Below are 15,948 nucleotides of genomic sequence, written 5' to 3'. Positions count from 1 at the left end.
TGTGACGCGCCTACGTGCGCTTGGAGCCAAGACTAGTTAATAAAGTGTTTGTTATCGCTGACATCTTGACACATAGACATTGGCCTCCTGACATTTATGTTTTGGGAGTTATTGTGGTGGTTTAGGGATGTGTAATGCTTGTCTTTGGTGGCGAATCAATTTGTCGTGGTTGTGTTGCCTATGATCCGTGACAGTAAATTTGGGGCTAAAATCTGAGGTGTTGTTTTTGCAATGTCTGTCCTTTCAATTGTGTTGTATTATTGCAGTATATATGTCCAATAAAATGTCAAAACTTAAATGCCTATGCTGTAGAATATCAACACACATGTGCCGTGTGGTAATAAAAGGTTCATTTATTCATTTTTTTCCTTCAAATTGAATTATAAGTTTATTCTCTAAAACTGGTTGATGAAGAAAATAAGAAATACACTGTATCAAGGAGAATATTATTTATGGAAAAAAAAGTGATGTGAATAAATAATTATTACATCAATGATCAGCTGTTTTTAAAGAATATTCATATATATTTATAGTGAACTGTAAAAAATTGAATTATTCTTTCAGACATATAGAGATTTTATAGAGATTAGGTGAAAGACATAATGTGTGAATTTGATATAAATGAGTGAGAGAAGAAGAAAAAGAAAGTTTGTTTGGATGGATGGATGAATGATTGGATGAGTAAATAACAATTTTTTAAAAATAAATGTGTATAATTCTTTCCTTCCCCCTCTTCCTATCTTCAGTATCGTCCTATATCTGCATTTCCATTATCTACCTATCCTTCTATATTATATCTATCTATCCATCTATTTATGTGTCTAGCTATCTACATACCCATCTCTATCCCAAATCTATAAGTATCAATCTGTTTATAATAGCCATAAACATAAAATGAATATATTAGAAGCGTTTATATTAATTTATATAAAGCGTTTTAAATCAATAAACCCTGGCTCTCATAATAACTGAATTAGAAAGACATTGACCCCCGGCATTGGCCCTGTAGCATAAAACTGGTTAATATCATGACATAAATATCAAATACAAGTCCCAAATGCTTGATTCTGATTGGTTGAAAGCAAGGTAATATTTCATGTCATAATATCACAGTTTTATATTGACAAAGAGGAAGAAAAATTGAAGATATACTGAAATATAAATAGCTTTTTGTGTCCCTTTTACCTCACCATAACACCCGTAATTAATCTTGACCTACACCAGATACCATGACTGAGGCATGAGTAGGGTTCATGCATTATGCAAAATACCACAATTATAACGTTTCATACTCGAAAACCGATAAATCAACCCGAAAAATGAAGCTTCACATTGCATATCAGTAGCACAGTTTCGAAGGGAACATCCGGGTATTTCTCAAAGTTGTGCCCTCCTTAGTAATGGCGGACCGCGCTCCACGCGCGCACAGAGCTTTGAACGGGCGCGTATGACGAGTCCGCACTCTAGCCTTATTAAGTATATATCTCTATGGGTTATTCTTACTTATCCTACCTCATTTTTCCTGATTGAGGTGTCATATCAAAAGGCAAAAAATGAACTTTCTAGAAATGTGATTTTCTCTTTGAAATTCAGATACCGTCCGCCAAATGACTCTTTGGTACCGTTTCTTCAAAGCGTGAGGCGTGAAATATGCATCTTATGAGTTGCATCAAATGAAAGAGGAGGATCTAAGCTTTACAAATATGTGTCATTTGTTAATTATAATCGTGATTAAGTTATGATAAAACATCGATAATTCTTGGTTTCGTTTTTTCTTTGCCGCACTGTATACCGGTAGTAAAAATAATTGATGACATGAAAACAAAATTTAACTGATGACACAATACCAAGAACTTTTTATTTAGAAAGTTGCAAAAGAAGAAGGGCTATTACATTAGGCGATTGCTTGATAGCGTGATAGCGTGATAGCCCGGGGGAAGGTAACCCGGGGGGGGGGGGGGGTGATGATCAAAAATTAAAACAAAAACTGGTGATGGGGATGATGTTGATGATAACGATAAAAATGAAAATACGCTGATGTAAATTAGTCTGACACTGTGACACACAAAAAAAGTATAAGTATACAGGAGTTATAAAATATAGTGATGGATATTTTATAGGAAATTGAAAATAATAATGAATATTAATTCAGCACTGGGAAAAGATCAAACAATGTACTCTGAAAGAAATGCTTTCTTTGTATTGAATTTAAGGTTCTACATGATTTTATTGAGACTGGGAGATGCATCCCATAAGTGATTTTTTTTTGTCTATGATTTACACTACTGGAAAGAAACAAACATACAAAAACCGTTGAAGCGTCGTCGAATTCGCACATATTTATACAACTTGTATGCATGAAATCTAGGTCTTGAATGCGAAGTGTGAGAAAACACCCCCAAACTTACAATCCCCTAATTCTGTGGAGAAAGGGTGTATTAACATGAAACTTCAGAAAAAGTTAAGATTAAATTATGTTGATATGCACTATGAAAAAAAAAGGTCAGATTAGGGTTCTAAAAATGTCTAATGACAAGGAATTATAAGGAAGAAATTTCGGTAACCGATGTTCGCTTCATCAGTGCCCTGCTTAGCGCATGTGTATCATTAAAAGCACTGAAGTGAGGAGGTCACATGAGTAGAAGGCGTTATCTTGTTTAGCTTACCGAAGTGTGCCTTTAACACTGCAAAATATCAGTTAACATCCAGCAGGCGTTTTAAATAAAAATTCTCTGGAGTAGGATTTTTTTTTGGATTTTTTTTTGGATTTTTTTTTTTGTGTCGAAATACCGGAATGTGAGAAAAATTGATGATTTTTGGTGACAGTGTAAATGCACTGAGCTAATGTTTAGGTTTCTACTAAGTACTATAATTTATACTAGTCTTATTCAACCCTCTTCTCCATTGATCTCCGCGAGAGCGAGTACTGAGAACAAGCCCAAGCTATTAATTACAGTGTAAATGCACTGAGCTAATGTTTAGGTTTCTACTAAGTACTATATACTAGTCTTATACCCCATTCACAGTGGCCTCAAACACCGCGACAGCAGCGGGACTGTCCCGCTGCTGTCGCGGTGTTGTCTTCAGTGTGAAGGCTCGGACCCGTTATAAACTATCGCGGGATAACACCGCCTAGCGATAACGCCGACACAAACTATCGCTAGGCACGCCTAGCTACAGCAGCGGGACAGTCCCGCTGCTGTCGCGGTGTTTACTCAGTGTGAAGGCTCTCCGCTATAACACCGCGACAAACACGTGTGATTTGTTTACTTACCTATCACTGACCTCTTTTCTCCAGCAATGGGGAACATAAAGTGAAATAGAAATAAAGTAACCAGTGGATTCAAATTGATTTTATTATTATGTAGATATTATAATTATCTAAATAAAAATATTTCACACTTCAAAAAATTAAAATATTCTGACTGGAAGCAATAAAAATGCTAGTTTTAAAAAAAGTAAAAGTATATATAGATCCATAGCTAAATCGAGCTAGCTACATGAGGAAGAGTGTGTAAAGTACAGCTAGCGCGCGCAATTTCAAGCAATCGAAAACCCCGCGCTGAAGTATTTCCGGTCATATCGGGGTCACTCGCGGGTCATGAGCCATGCATACACGTGTTTGTTACGGAGGTAATAAAAATCACCCGCTGCAGCGTGAATGGGTACATGATATTTATCCCGCTGCTGCAGCGGGATAACTTTTCTACTGTGAATGCATTTGTAGCGGTGTTATGGCGGTGTCGCCGCTCCGCTACAACGCCGCTACAAATTTCAAAACCACTGTGAATGGGGTATAATTTAACCCTCGTCTCCATTGATCTCAGCGCGAGCGAGTACTGAGAACAAGTCCAAGCTATTAATTTTTATGTGTCAAGTCAACTTGCTTTGCAACAAATCGGTTTAGGTCTACTTCAATATCATACCTTATATAATTGAAAGGGTTTGAGATAATTGAAGAAAAAATGGACGGCATTGATTTTTTTTATCATAAACAGCCTGTGAAACAGTGATAACAAAAATTTAACAAAAATAAATAAATCATGGTGAACTTAGTACATAAAAAGCATTCACTGATGCCAGCACGTACACAAAAGAAATGCACTCATGCAAAGCCAGAGAGTTCAATATACGGGGTACTCCACATGAGTAATAGAGAATAACCACAGAAAGGAGGGAAACAATTTGTCATTAGGGACTTTTAGATTTGCACGTTGACATTGTGGACTGCTACGTGTGACGTCCTTTTAAGGCACTGGCGGTAAAAAAGAACTTCACAGTGCCTTAAAAGGACGTCACAAGTAGCAGTCCACTATATGTCAACATGCAAATCTAAAAGTCCCTTTTGGCTGGAGAAGCAGGGCACCGTTGCACCACATAATCCCTATTAACTTTAAAGCATGAAGAATATAATAACTATAGAAAAAAATTGCACATAAAAACTGGCAGTCATGCAGATGTGAAGAAATTGATTAAGATTGTGACCAATGACCACAACATGCAGATACTCGATTAACAAAAATGTCTTTGTTCTCATTCAGCTATTCCATTCATTTCTACGCTAGCCTACAACTGCATATTGGCATACCGTATTTTCCTGCCTTAAGGCCGCACCCCCTATTTTAACATTTTGTAGACACACAAAAATGATAATAATTTTTTTCGAAATATTTGTAAAAACTTTTTGTTTTGCTTTTTTGCCGACACCATAGGCAGCAAGCCAGATGGCGTCTTATTTCAGCTTTCTCTCCAGCCCCCAGTCGATGGTGTATTGCGCAATAGCTTGGCACGATTGGTGCGGGCTGCGAGGATTGAGGTTGCTTTAGCAGTGGCACGAACTTAGATCTAGATCTACCGGTAGTTTTTGGTTGGTAAGTTATGAAGTTTATTCACGAGATTGACAAAACTTCATGTCAACAATATAACCAAAATTGTTGGTAAGACATGTATGGAGTTATTCTAGAAATGTCCTGTACCATTATACATTAACTGGTATAGTCATTGTACTGTGACGGACACGATTTCGCCACCTTTAGCTCGACACGTAGTATTTGTCAGGATGCCCCGTATCTGGCCAGGCGCTCTCCGTCCGTTTGGACAAAATATATGCCCGTAGCTTAATGGCTGGAGTTACTAACTGCTCACACGTATCTCAACAATCATTCGTCCATCGACTACAATCGGTCACCTAAACGTCTCGTTCACAGCATCAATCAATTGAGCATCCTTCGAACAATCAATTTCCCTTGTCAACACTTGTCACAGGTTCTCGTCCCTTGGTTTCACTGCTCCAAGAAATCAAACCAATCATGATGTGTAGGTTGAAAGTCTTTATTGCGATTCATTCAACAATCGGGTAAACTCAGTACAAGTACAGTGCAAACTATGTGAGACTTAGCTTAGAGGCTTAGGCCAGGCCAACTATCAGGCCAACTATCAGGCCAACTATCAGGCCAACTATCAGGCCAACTATCAGGCCAACTATCAGGCCAGCTATCAGGCCAACTATCAGGCCAACTATCAGGCCAGCCTCGGTGAGGCTGGCCTGTATCGGATACAGTGCAGTGGAAAGCCCTAGATGCACAACCCTGACCATCGTAACAATTTCCCTATACATAAACGTGTAAAAGAACAATTATGTCCTCGTTAGTAAAACAACACTTCAACACAATATTTCTGCTAATCCCATAAAATCTTCACATATAATCTTCAGTATAACCCCTTATTCCTGATTAGATCACTACTATACAAGTAATATCCCCAAAAGAAACATGATAATTGCACCAACATGATCAAAATATGTAATTTATGCTCATTTTCCTTCAGTTTGGTAATTGCTAAATCAACGATGCACCATATTGCTATAGCGCATGCTCGTACAACAAAAATGCTTAACCTTCGTCCAATACTAAAACACTGATTTGTTACACGATTCCCTTCCCTCCCAAGCTTGGTCCCCAAGCTAACTTATCTATAACTTATGCAACAACAACAAAACAAATCAAAACTAAAATCCAAGTCTTTTCTAACAGTTCAAAATGGCTCTTTCCAAAAGTGTTCAACTGTTCAAAAGTTAGTTCGTTTCCTTTCCTTCTCAGCATCCCTGGGCTCATCGTTCTTTCTCTCCATTGTCGTTCCGCACTTCCGTCAGCTCGACCAGTTGCAACACCGTCAATGCTACCTCCCGTCGTCCCCAAGCTCCGTCAGCTCGACCAGCTGTGACGCAGTCAGTCTTACTGCCCGTTGTCCCCAAGCTCCTTCAGCTCGACCAGCTGTGACGCGGCAGTCTCACTGCACGTCGCCCCCAAGCTTTATCAGCTCGACCAGCTGTGACGCCGTCCGACCTACTGCCCTTCGTCGTCCCCCAGCTCCGTCAGCTCTACCAGCTTGTGACGCCGTCAGGCCTTCTGCCCGTCGTCCCCCAGCTCCGTCAGCTCTTCCAGCTTGTGACATCGTCAGACCTACTGCCCGTCGTCCCCCAGCTCAACCAGCTGTGACGCCGTCAGTCTTACTGCCTGTCGTCCCCCAGCTCCGTCAGCTCTACCAGCTTGTGACGCCGTCAGACTTACTGCCCGTGGTCCCCAACTCCGTCAGTGCTACTGCCGTCGTCATCCAGCTCCGTCAGCTCGACCACTCCACACCATCAGCTATCCCACTTCTGACACCATGTGTGGCGGACACGATTTCGCCACCTTGGCTTGACACGGAATATTTGTCAGGATGCCCCGTATCTGGCCAGGCGCTCTCCGTCCGTTTGGACAAAATATATGCCCGTAGCTTAATGGCTGGAGTTACTAACTGCTCACACGTATCTCAACAATCATTCGTCCATCGACTACAATCGGTCACCTAAACGTCTCGTTCACAGCATCAATCAATTGAGCATCCTTCGAACAATCAATTTCCCTTGTCAACACTTGTCACAGGTTCTCGTCCCTTGGTTTCACTGCTCCAAGAAATCAAACCAATCATGATGTGTAGGTTGAAAGTCTTTATTGCGATTCATTCAACAATCGGGTAAACTCAGTACAAGTACAGTGCAAACTATGTGAGACTTAGCTTAGAGGCTTAGGCCAGGCCAACTATCAGGCCAACTATCAGGCCAACTATCAGGCCAACTATCAGGCCAACTATCAGGCCAACTATCAGGCCAGCTATCAGGCCAACTATCAGGCCAACTATCAGGCCAGCCTCGGTGAGGCTGGCCTGTATCGGATACAGTGCAGTGGAAAGCCCTAGATGCACAACCCTGACCATCGTAACAATTTCCCTATACATAAACGTGTAAAAGAACAATTATGTCCTCGTTAGTAAAACAACACTTCAACACAATATTTCTGCTAATCCCATAAAATCTTCACATATAATCTTCAGTATAACCCCTTATTCCTGATTAGATCACTACTATACAAGTAATATCCCCAAAAGAAACATGATAATTGCACCAACATGATCAAAATATGTAATTTATGCTCATTTTCCTTCAGTTTGGTAATTGCTAAATCAACGATGCACCATATTGCTATAGCGCATGCTCGTACAACAAAAATGCTTAACCTTCGTCCAATACTAAAACACTGATTTGTTACAGTACTTAGGTTGGTCCCATATATGTACAAATACGTGCTGTTTTGATTGCCGATTTTGATTGTTGTTGCGCATGGGCCGCACCTAAACTTTTTGATATTTTCTCTTCCGAAAAAATGCGGCCTTTAAGCTGGCAAATACGGTATGCCATAAAATTTGAGGGGATTCCTCATGAGGTAATTATAAGAGATGCACCCGCACGATACATATATAGGGCGTGGCTAACTGGCGCTGGCTATGGTCGGCCATCATAGACTATGTCATAAACAATTAAAACAATCCCAATGTCGCAGTCATTGCCTCGTATTTTCAGCTAATTTCTCACTATTGACGTAGAATCTTGAATTCCATCAGCCATGCAAGAAATAGGAAAAATAGGAAAAAAAAGGAAACCACCATTCGCTCCGATCCGATCCGCGCAGTAGCACTTCATAGGTTTATTGCATCACACGCATTTGTTTCCTTCTTCCCAACATCCCATAGTATAGACGATATACACACAAGTTTGTGGGCGTTTGGAGATATTATGCTGATGTGACCTAGCTATGACACGTTGACGTCATACGACTCCAGTGGCTAATTACGAACTTGCTTTAATATTAAAGGCATCGTTTAACAATGTTAAATCTGAGATACATGTACATTGTGTTAAAAAAATTGCGCATCAAAATGATCACGAAGTGCCTCTAAAAAGTAAATATCTTTGAGTGACCAGGTTTACCATACCGACTCATTTTCCCCAATGGACTGTAGTGTTATGAAAACCGTTAGGAAAACGCCAAATTAAATTTCGATTTCCACTCATAAATATCTTGATAATCAGACAGGCGATCGGCTTGTAAAAGTCATGGTGTTACTGACTGACCTAAAGGTTTATGATTATCAATGCAGCATGAGCTAAATCCAGGATTTCGTTTCAGAATCTGAGACAAAGTTACCCAATCCCTTTAAGATTATAGAGATTTTGATTTATTTTATATCTATTTATAAGCACTTCCATCAAATTGAAGTATTGTCTTCTATATGATACATATATAAACCTCGTAACTCTACCGTAAGTATACGGTCACCCAGGGGTCATTTTGTGAGCGTTTGCAGTACCATGCACCCCACGGCTGCCACGCCTAGCATATTGGCAAAACGGCACTCAAGTCGCTTGCCACTGCACTACGGAAGTAATTTCAGCAGCATTCGGATATGTCAGGCCAGGCCCACCCCTGCAAGTCAAGGGCACACCGTACTCTATTGGCACTATTATAGTATGGCATATTAGTGTCAGATTTGTGTCATGTTTGTGTAAATATTATTTGATTATGTTTGAACCGTAAACATGACATGTTACATTGTAACTCAGAATCTATAATTTCCACTGAGGTATGGCACAACAAGCACCAAAATGCACCATTATTATATGTAAATAAATGCATCAGATTGCACAATTTGAAGTTCAAAAAATAAAAAATGCAAAAGCTCCCACACTTTCCTTTTTGTTTCAACTTTCACTATTCTCCTTGATTTTTCTGCTTACTGTAAGAGTAGGGTGTAAATACAAAGAAATACTAATAGTGTATAATGGGAGTTAACATAGAGACCGTAGTGATATCAGATGCTATGAATTGTAAAAATTTACATATTTCAACAATGAAAAAAAAACATTGCACTACATCACGGAGGGGGTGGGGGGAGGGGGAGGGGGATGCTCCCCAAGAATTCCTTTGTATTTACACCCTACCATATACACAATAAAGATAATCTCAATATGATTGATTTCCGGTAGCTTTATTTCATAAATCCTTTAAATGTGTATTTTGTCTCTCTGCAGCACAAATGGAGACACCCATCCCGCCCCCCTTCCCTTCCTGGATATAAGTTAGATCTTCACATGTCATCCCCTTTTATCTTTGAAGAAAATTCAGTATTAAATCGCAAAAGAGTCAAGTCAGGAGGCAAATATTTGGATAAGGGGCGAAAAAGTGTAAACAGTGATGTACATTGTACATGCACGTACATGTATGTCACTATTCACTAATATGAGTAATTTACTCATTGTAAATAGTCATTTATTGTTTTACTCTTGACACTAAATTTACTTATAACTATCTTTTAATTTTATATTATATCGCTGTAGAACATGTATTTTAACTCATGTCATGTTTATATTAATGATCTTTTGTTTCAATGTTTTCAATGGTGGTGAATAAATAAATTCAATTCAATTTAATTCACTTCAATTTGTATAATTAACTGCATCAATCCCCTTTTTTGTCAATTACAGGATGTCTTGCTGGGGTTATCATTCATGAACCTTTCCAGCGGACTGAGTTTCTGTCGAATGAGAAGGACATCTTATACCATGGGTGGATTCTTCCTTCTCTATCTGCTCATGATTCTCCTGATGAGATCTGGTGATGTTGAAACCAACCCTGGACCAGACAGGTCAGTCTATATATATTTAAAGCTTATTTCCAGTTCTTTATTGCAACTGTGATGAGCAGTAGGGATATTAAGTATTTTTCGTACTATTAAACCATAACACCACATACATTCATGCTAATTTCCCTTCCATATTCAAGTGTACTGCTTAATGAGGTATAAGCCTTGTGTGTGAATGCCTCAATATACCTTTAATTTTTTTATCAGTACATGTAGCTTAATAAAATCAGATATAGATATTTTTTGTGCATGAAGTTGCAGGTACTGACAGTGCTTAGCTGTAGGAGCTAGTGTACATATTTGTAGGCTTTATATATTTTGTAGACTTTATTCTTCCATATGGTTCGTTGTCTATTACGGTCATTACGTTCATCAAAAGCTCATCAAGAACTGAACTAAACTTACAAAGTATGAAGAAAGGTGCTTTACAGCTTATCAGTACTAGTTTACAGGAGGGATTAGACTACCCTGCAAGGTCACTGGACAGGTGGTTATCTCATCAAATCAGCATTCAGTTAACATAAGAAAAAGAGGATCATGGGGGACCAGTGGTCACCGGTTAGGCATTGTTTAATATAGAGAGGGCGCAAGTAGCTACAAGTAGTGCAGTGGGCCTTTAAAGGGATCGTTTAACAATGTTAAATATGAGATGTAGGGCCCTACGTGTTATCAGTGTCTGTGATATGGTCTTGTATTGAAGCCCTAAAAAAATTGCACTTCAAAATGATCGAGAAGTGCCTCAAAAAAATAAAAACCTTGACTGACCGGTTTTACCATACTCGTTTTCCCCAATAGACTGTAGTATTATGAAAACCGTTTGGCAAACGCAAAATTTGATTTCGATTTTCAATCATAAATATCTTGATAATCAGACAGGCGATCGGCTTGTGGCGATCAGCTTGTAAAAGTCATGTGGTTCCTGACTGACCTTAAGGTTTATAATTATCATTGCAGCATGAGCTAATTCAGGGATTTTGTTTCAGAATCTGAGACAAAGTTACCCAATCCCTTTAAAGGCCTTCCAAAGTGTTGGGAGCCCCAAGAATTTGATGGCAGATTTCATTTAAATTGTATCATAATGTGAAAAGGGATGTCATTTCTGCAGGATTTTAAAAACAAATGTGTTAATGTCGAATATTGATGGAAGAATACAACATTTAGGTTTTCTGTGTATTTTTTTAATCAATATTTGTCTTCAAACACATTATTTTGGGGGAATTTTTTTGCAAATGTGTGTCTTGAATGACATCCTCTTTCACATTATGATACAATTTACTGGTAAGTGAAATTTTGCCTTCAAATAGTGGCGAATTTGGGGCTCCCGAAACTTCAGAGGGCTTTAAGAGTACTTAAGAGATGCTTGATAAAATCTTGTTTTTAATTACAGGATTGTCAGTGAGAAGGAATTCTTAAAGCTGTCTAAACTGATTGAACCTAACTACTACAAAGATGTGGGCATTAACCTGGACATCTCCATCGCAGAGCTTGGTCAAATCAAGGAACGTAGCCAAAATACCAGTGATGCATTGATGATAGTCTTCACGAGATGGAGAGACAAACAGCCCCCAGACACAGACATCAGGGCTGTTCTAGCAGAGGAATTAGAAAGCAGTGGCTTAGGGTCCCTCTCTGGCAAACTACTTGTTGGCAGTCTAGTCCTGAAGCGGACAGGTGAGAAAAAGAAGGAATCATATGTAGGCTGCCCGCAAGATGGCCTTTACTGCCATTGATAATTTATTGCTCTTGCAGGCAGCCAACAAACACTGATTTGACACTTCCTCGTTTGGTAAGAATAGGGTTATTTTATAGCAGGACATCCCAGTAGACGAACAGCCCATGAGACTGATACCGCCGGTCTGTTGAACCCTAAAAATAGTTGTCAGAACACCCACGAGACCAACATGTCAGTCTTGTGGGTTGTCAGTCCATGGGTAGTTGGTCTCATGGACCTTTTAACAACTTTTCAGATGATAATAATAATAATAATAGGCATTTCTATAGCGCCGTCTATCTAGATAATTCTATTCCGAGGCAGATGGTTCGCTAGACAGATATTGTTCGTCTTGTGGGCTGTCAGTCTCATTGGCTGTGGTCATTAATACATGGTTACAGACCCACTCACTTTGTGCTGTGTAAGGGAGATGATTGAATTAGTTTCACATGAAGCTGTACAAAGATTTTAATTTAAATTTTCCGTCATTTCAAGCCCAGCCACTTTTTGACTTATTTTGTTTTTTTCAAGTCGTGCACATCTTTTGACACAAAGTTTATGAAAATTGTACCATTACAGAGTCTTTAATCTTTTGTGACTTTATGGAAAATTTATGATTTTGTGTACAAAACAAAAGGAAGACTACATTTCTGTTAGTTCTTTCCATATCACATGGAATTGCTTTGTAAGTTGTAATTCATAAGGTTTAATTGTTATTGTTATTGAATCTTAGTCCAGATAACACCCTCAACAGCAGAACTAAAAAAATGAAAATTTGAAGTTGACGAACAGTAAATCAGGGCTCGAATTACCCACTGGCAATCGGCAATTTGCCGCCATGCCCCTCTCACTGGCCGGAATGCCCTTTTCAAAATCAAACCGCTTACGGCCACAATATTTAAATCCACAAAAGTTTTGCCGACATTAAAGTCATCATAAGTCAACCCCGACTTGTAATGTTCAAAAAGACTTCGTTGCCCCAACTGAGATCTAAAAACAATAATTATCGACAAGACTTTGTTGCAGGTACAGAGATCTAAAAACAATAATTATTGGCAAGACTTTGTTGCCCCTATGGAGCTATAAAAATGATAATTATCGGCAAGACTTTGTTGCCTCTACGGAGATCTAAAAACAATAATTACCGGCAAGGTTTTGTTGCCCCTACGGAGATCTGAAAATAATAATTACCGGCAAGGTTTTGTTGCCCCTATACGGAGATCTAAAAACAATAATTATCGACAAGGTTTTATTGCCCCTACGGAGCTCTAAAAACAATAATAATCGGCAAGGTTTTTGTTGCCCGTACGGAGCTCTAAAAACATTAATGATCGGCAAGGTCTTGTTGCCCCTACGGAGATCTAAAAAAATAATTATCGGCAGGGTTTTGTTGCCCGTACGGAGCTTTAAAAACAATAATTATCGGCAAGACTTTGTAGCCCTTACAGATATCTAAAAACAATAAGTTTCGGCAAGACTTTGTTGCCCCTACGGAGATCTAAAAACAATAATTATCGGCAAGACTTTGTTGCCCCTATACGGAGATCTAAAACAATAATAATCGGCAAGACTTCGTTGCCCCTACAGAGATCTAAAAACAATAATTATCGGCGAGACTTCATTGCCACTATGGAACTCCTAAATTAATAACTATTGGCGGGACTTCATTGCCGATACGGAGATATGAAAGCATATCTTCATCGAAATGATTGATACGTTTGGCACAAAAACCGTAATGACTCGGGCTTAGTTTTTCAATCCATCTCCATCCTTTTTAATTGGACCAATCAATATCGGGAAGTTTTGTTTACCCATCCTTGGTTCAACATCTTCACTTCGCGTTGTCACCTTTTTTGGTGCGTTTTCAGAGTTTTTAATCAGTGAAAAACTTGAATTTTTCTCGGGAGGAGGGAGGAGGGTTGGGAATTAAATCAGAAAACAATTAAGAGTTGAGATAATGGTACATCAAATCGTCTTCTTTCCTATACGTTTTAATTAAAACGTCATAGCTTCCGCGCTTTGTGCGGGAGGGGTGATTGATTTCAGAAAAGGATTAATAGTCGAGAACGGTACAACGAATCGTCTTCTGTCTCTAATAATTTATTAAAAACATACAAGCCTCCGCACTTCCCGTGGAATTCAGGAAAGGATGAAGTCAAGAACGGTACATCGAATCGTCTTCTTTCTCTAATAATTTATTAAAAACGTCTAACCTTCCGCTTCCCGTGGAATTCAGAAAAGGATAAAGAGTCAAGAACGGTACAACTAATAGTCTTCTTTCTCTAATAATTCAATGAAACGTCAAAAGGGGGAACTCCCCACTCCCACCCACCCCACGGGCGGATACGGGCGGATTCAGTCGGCGGCAGGGGAGGGGACCAAAGAGGGGGCCCAGTGAGAGAAAATATCTAGCGGTGGGTGAAACAGCCTGCCTGTTAATAAGGGGGGGGGGAGGGGGTAGTGAGCAGTATTTTTTTTTTGCTCCCGAAAATTTGAAAATCGCGGCGGCCAATAATTCGCTCAGTTAGGGGGAGGGGGGGGGGGGGTAGTGAGCATTTTTTGGTTGGGGGGGGGTGCAAATACCCCCCCCCCCCTCCATTAAAACGGCGTGAGGTGATTTTACGCTCACTTTCCACTTTTGCCTTAGTGCCATTTAGTATACGATAGATTTGTGCCCCTTTCAGTGGATTTGTGCCCTCTCAAAAAAGTGGCCTTGACCCAAATTTGACGTAATTCGAGGCCTGGTACATACATCAGAAATTTGTTTATATGTTCATACCCAGGGGGCACAGCAGGTTTGTGAGACATGGAATGTTGTAAAACGTTGTTGGGTATTAACGTGTTCAGGGGACCTCCCTGCACAATTTCTAGGTGGACTACCTTTGCAATATGCTACTGGAAAAACATGGCCGCCATGAATAACTACTGTTCTACAAATATGGAGATTACTTTTTAACAGTACCTCCTTATACTGTGTCGTCCCTATTTTCACGAAGTGACGGTAGTGAATGAAAATTGCGTACAATTTGCGTGCGGATTTTCCTCATTATCGTCACTTCATGAAAATAGGGACGATGAGTAAGGCGTCACATGAAAGACAATTAAATTTCCCACAAGATGATACCTCAATCAATAGGTTTGGGGATGATTTGCATAATAATTTTGAGCAAAAAATGTCATTTTTTACAATTTTTTTCAAAAATATGAATTGCGCCAAAGTACATAAATTTGTCCATATTTAATCGATTATGATGCTGACTAACTTAAAACTTGCTTTAAAATTGTCCAGAAGCATGGTTGATATCATGTGCGAATTTCAAGTCTATTGCTTTTTTGACTAAAAAGTTATATGACACTTTGTTATGAGACAAAATGGCAAATTTGGTTGCTAGGGGCTGTCTTTTCCTTAGCAACGGTAACATAGTGACGTGAAAAATAGAATATATCACAAAAAGACGCTATCACCAAGCAGATGAATACTTTGATAGGAAGTATGATGTCAGATAATGCATTTCATCATATTTTAATGAAATATATCGCTTAATTTCTGTTGCTATGGTGATAATATGCCTAGCAACCAATATATCAAAGTCAAATAGGATATAGGTCAAATAATACATACAATATGACCTGTTGCAAGTGACAGACATAATTTGCCATTGTAAACATGTTCATAGCGCATGGTGTGGTTCAGAAATTTCACCCTACCCCCATTGAAGCCCCCCCCCCCCACCCCCTTTAAAATCAAGAGTAATTTTGGGATGGGGGCAGTTTGTTGTGTAGGACATGATGTGTGTTCATAAATAATGGATCAAGTGATACATAAAATGAGTTCTGGATCCAGAAGATAGTCATGATTTTCAGTCTGAATCATGAAGACAATGGATGGAGGGGTTCATAATGTGCACCCTACCCCCTTTCTGTGACCCACCCCCACACACACTCCTAGAACAAAATATGAGCAGTTTGTACAAAGCTATATTCTTAAAGTACATTGCAATAAAAAAAAATTGGTCCAGTATTTTTTCCCCAAGGAATCTTCTCAATGCATTTGAAATCTAATGGGAAAGTTTATCAATGTCTTCCCACCCAACCCCCCCCCCCCCCCCGATTCGAAAATTTGACCCCAATAATTTATTTTGTACAATAAATTCATTAACCTGCTATTAAGCGTAAGATAGTTAGAGACATGGATTCAATTGATAGACTTGCATCAT

General features: G+C 39.2%; 1 protein-coding gene across 3 annotated transcripts in view; it reads left to right on the top strand.

Moving 5' to 3' along the window:
* LOC105439790 overlaps positions 1-15,948 on the top strand; it is a 58,389-nt gene that overhangs the window by 3,106 nt on the left and 39,335 nt on the right. For 2 of the 3 annotated variants that reach the window (XM_030978032.1, XM_030978030.1), the window contains exons 2-3: positions 9,863-10,023; positions 11,408-11,691. In XM_030978032.1, the coding sequence (XP_030833892.1) occupies positions 9,887-10,023; positions 11,408-11,691 (421 nt within the window). In that variant the 5' untranslated portion in view covers positions 9,863-9,886. Of the gene's footprint in view, positions 1-4,417; positions 4,872-9,862; positions 10,024-11,407; positions 11,692-15,948 lie in introns of those variants that run through there. The other variant, XM_030978031.1, reaches the window with a different exon arrangement.

This window comes from Strongylocentrotus purpuratus, unplaced genomic scaffold, assembly GCF_000002235.5.
Source record: "Strongylocentrotus purpuratus isolate Spur 01 unplaced genomic scaffold, Spur_5.0 spur5_scaffold_1, whole genome shotgun sequence".
Taxonomy (NCBI): Eukaryota; Metazoa; Echinodermata; class Echinoidea; order Camarodonta; family Strongylocentrotidae; genus Strongylocentrotus; species Strongylocentrotus purpuratus.
The sequence above is the reverse complement of the archived record's forward strand: the minus strand, read 5'-3'. Positions and strand labels throughout refer to the sequence as shown.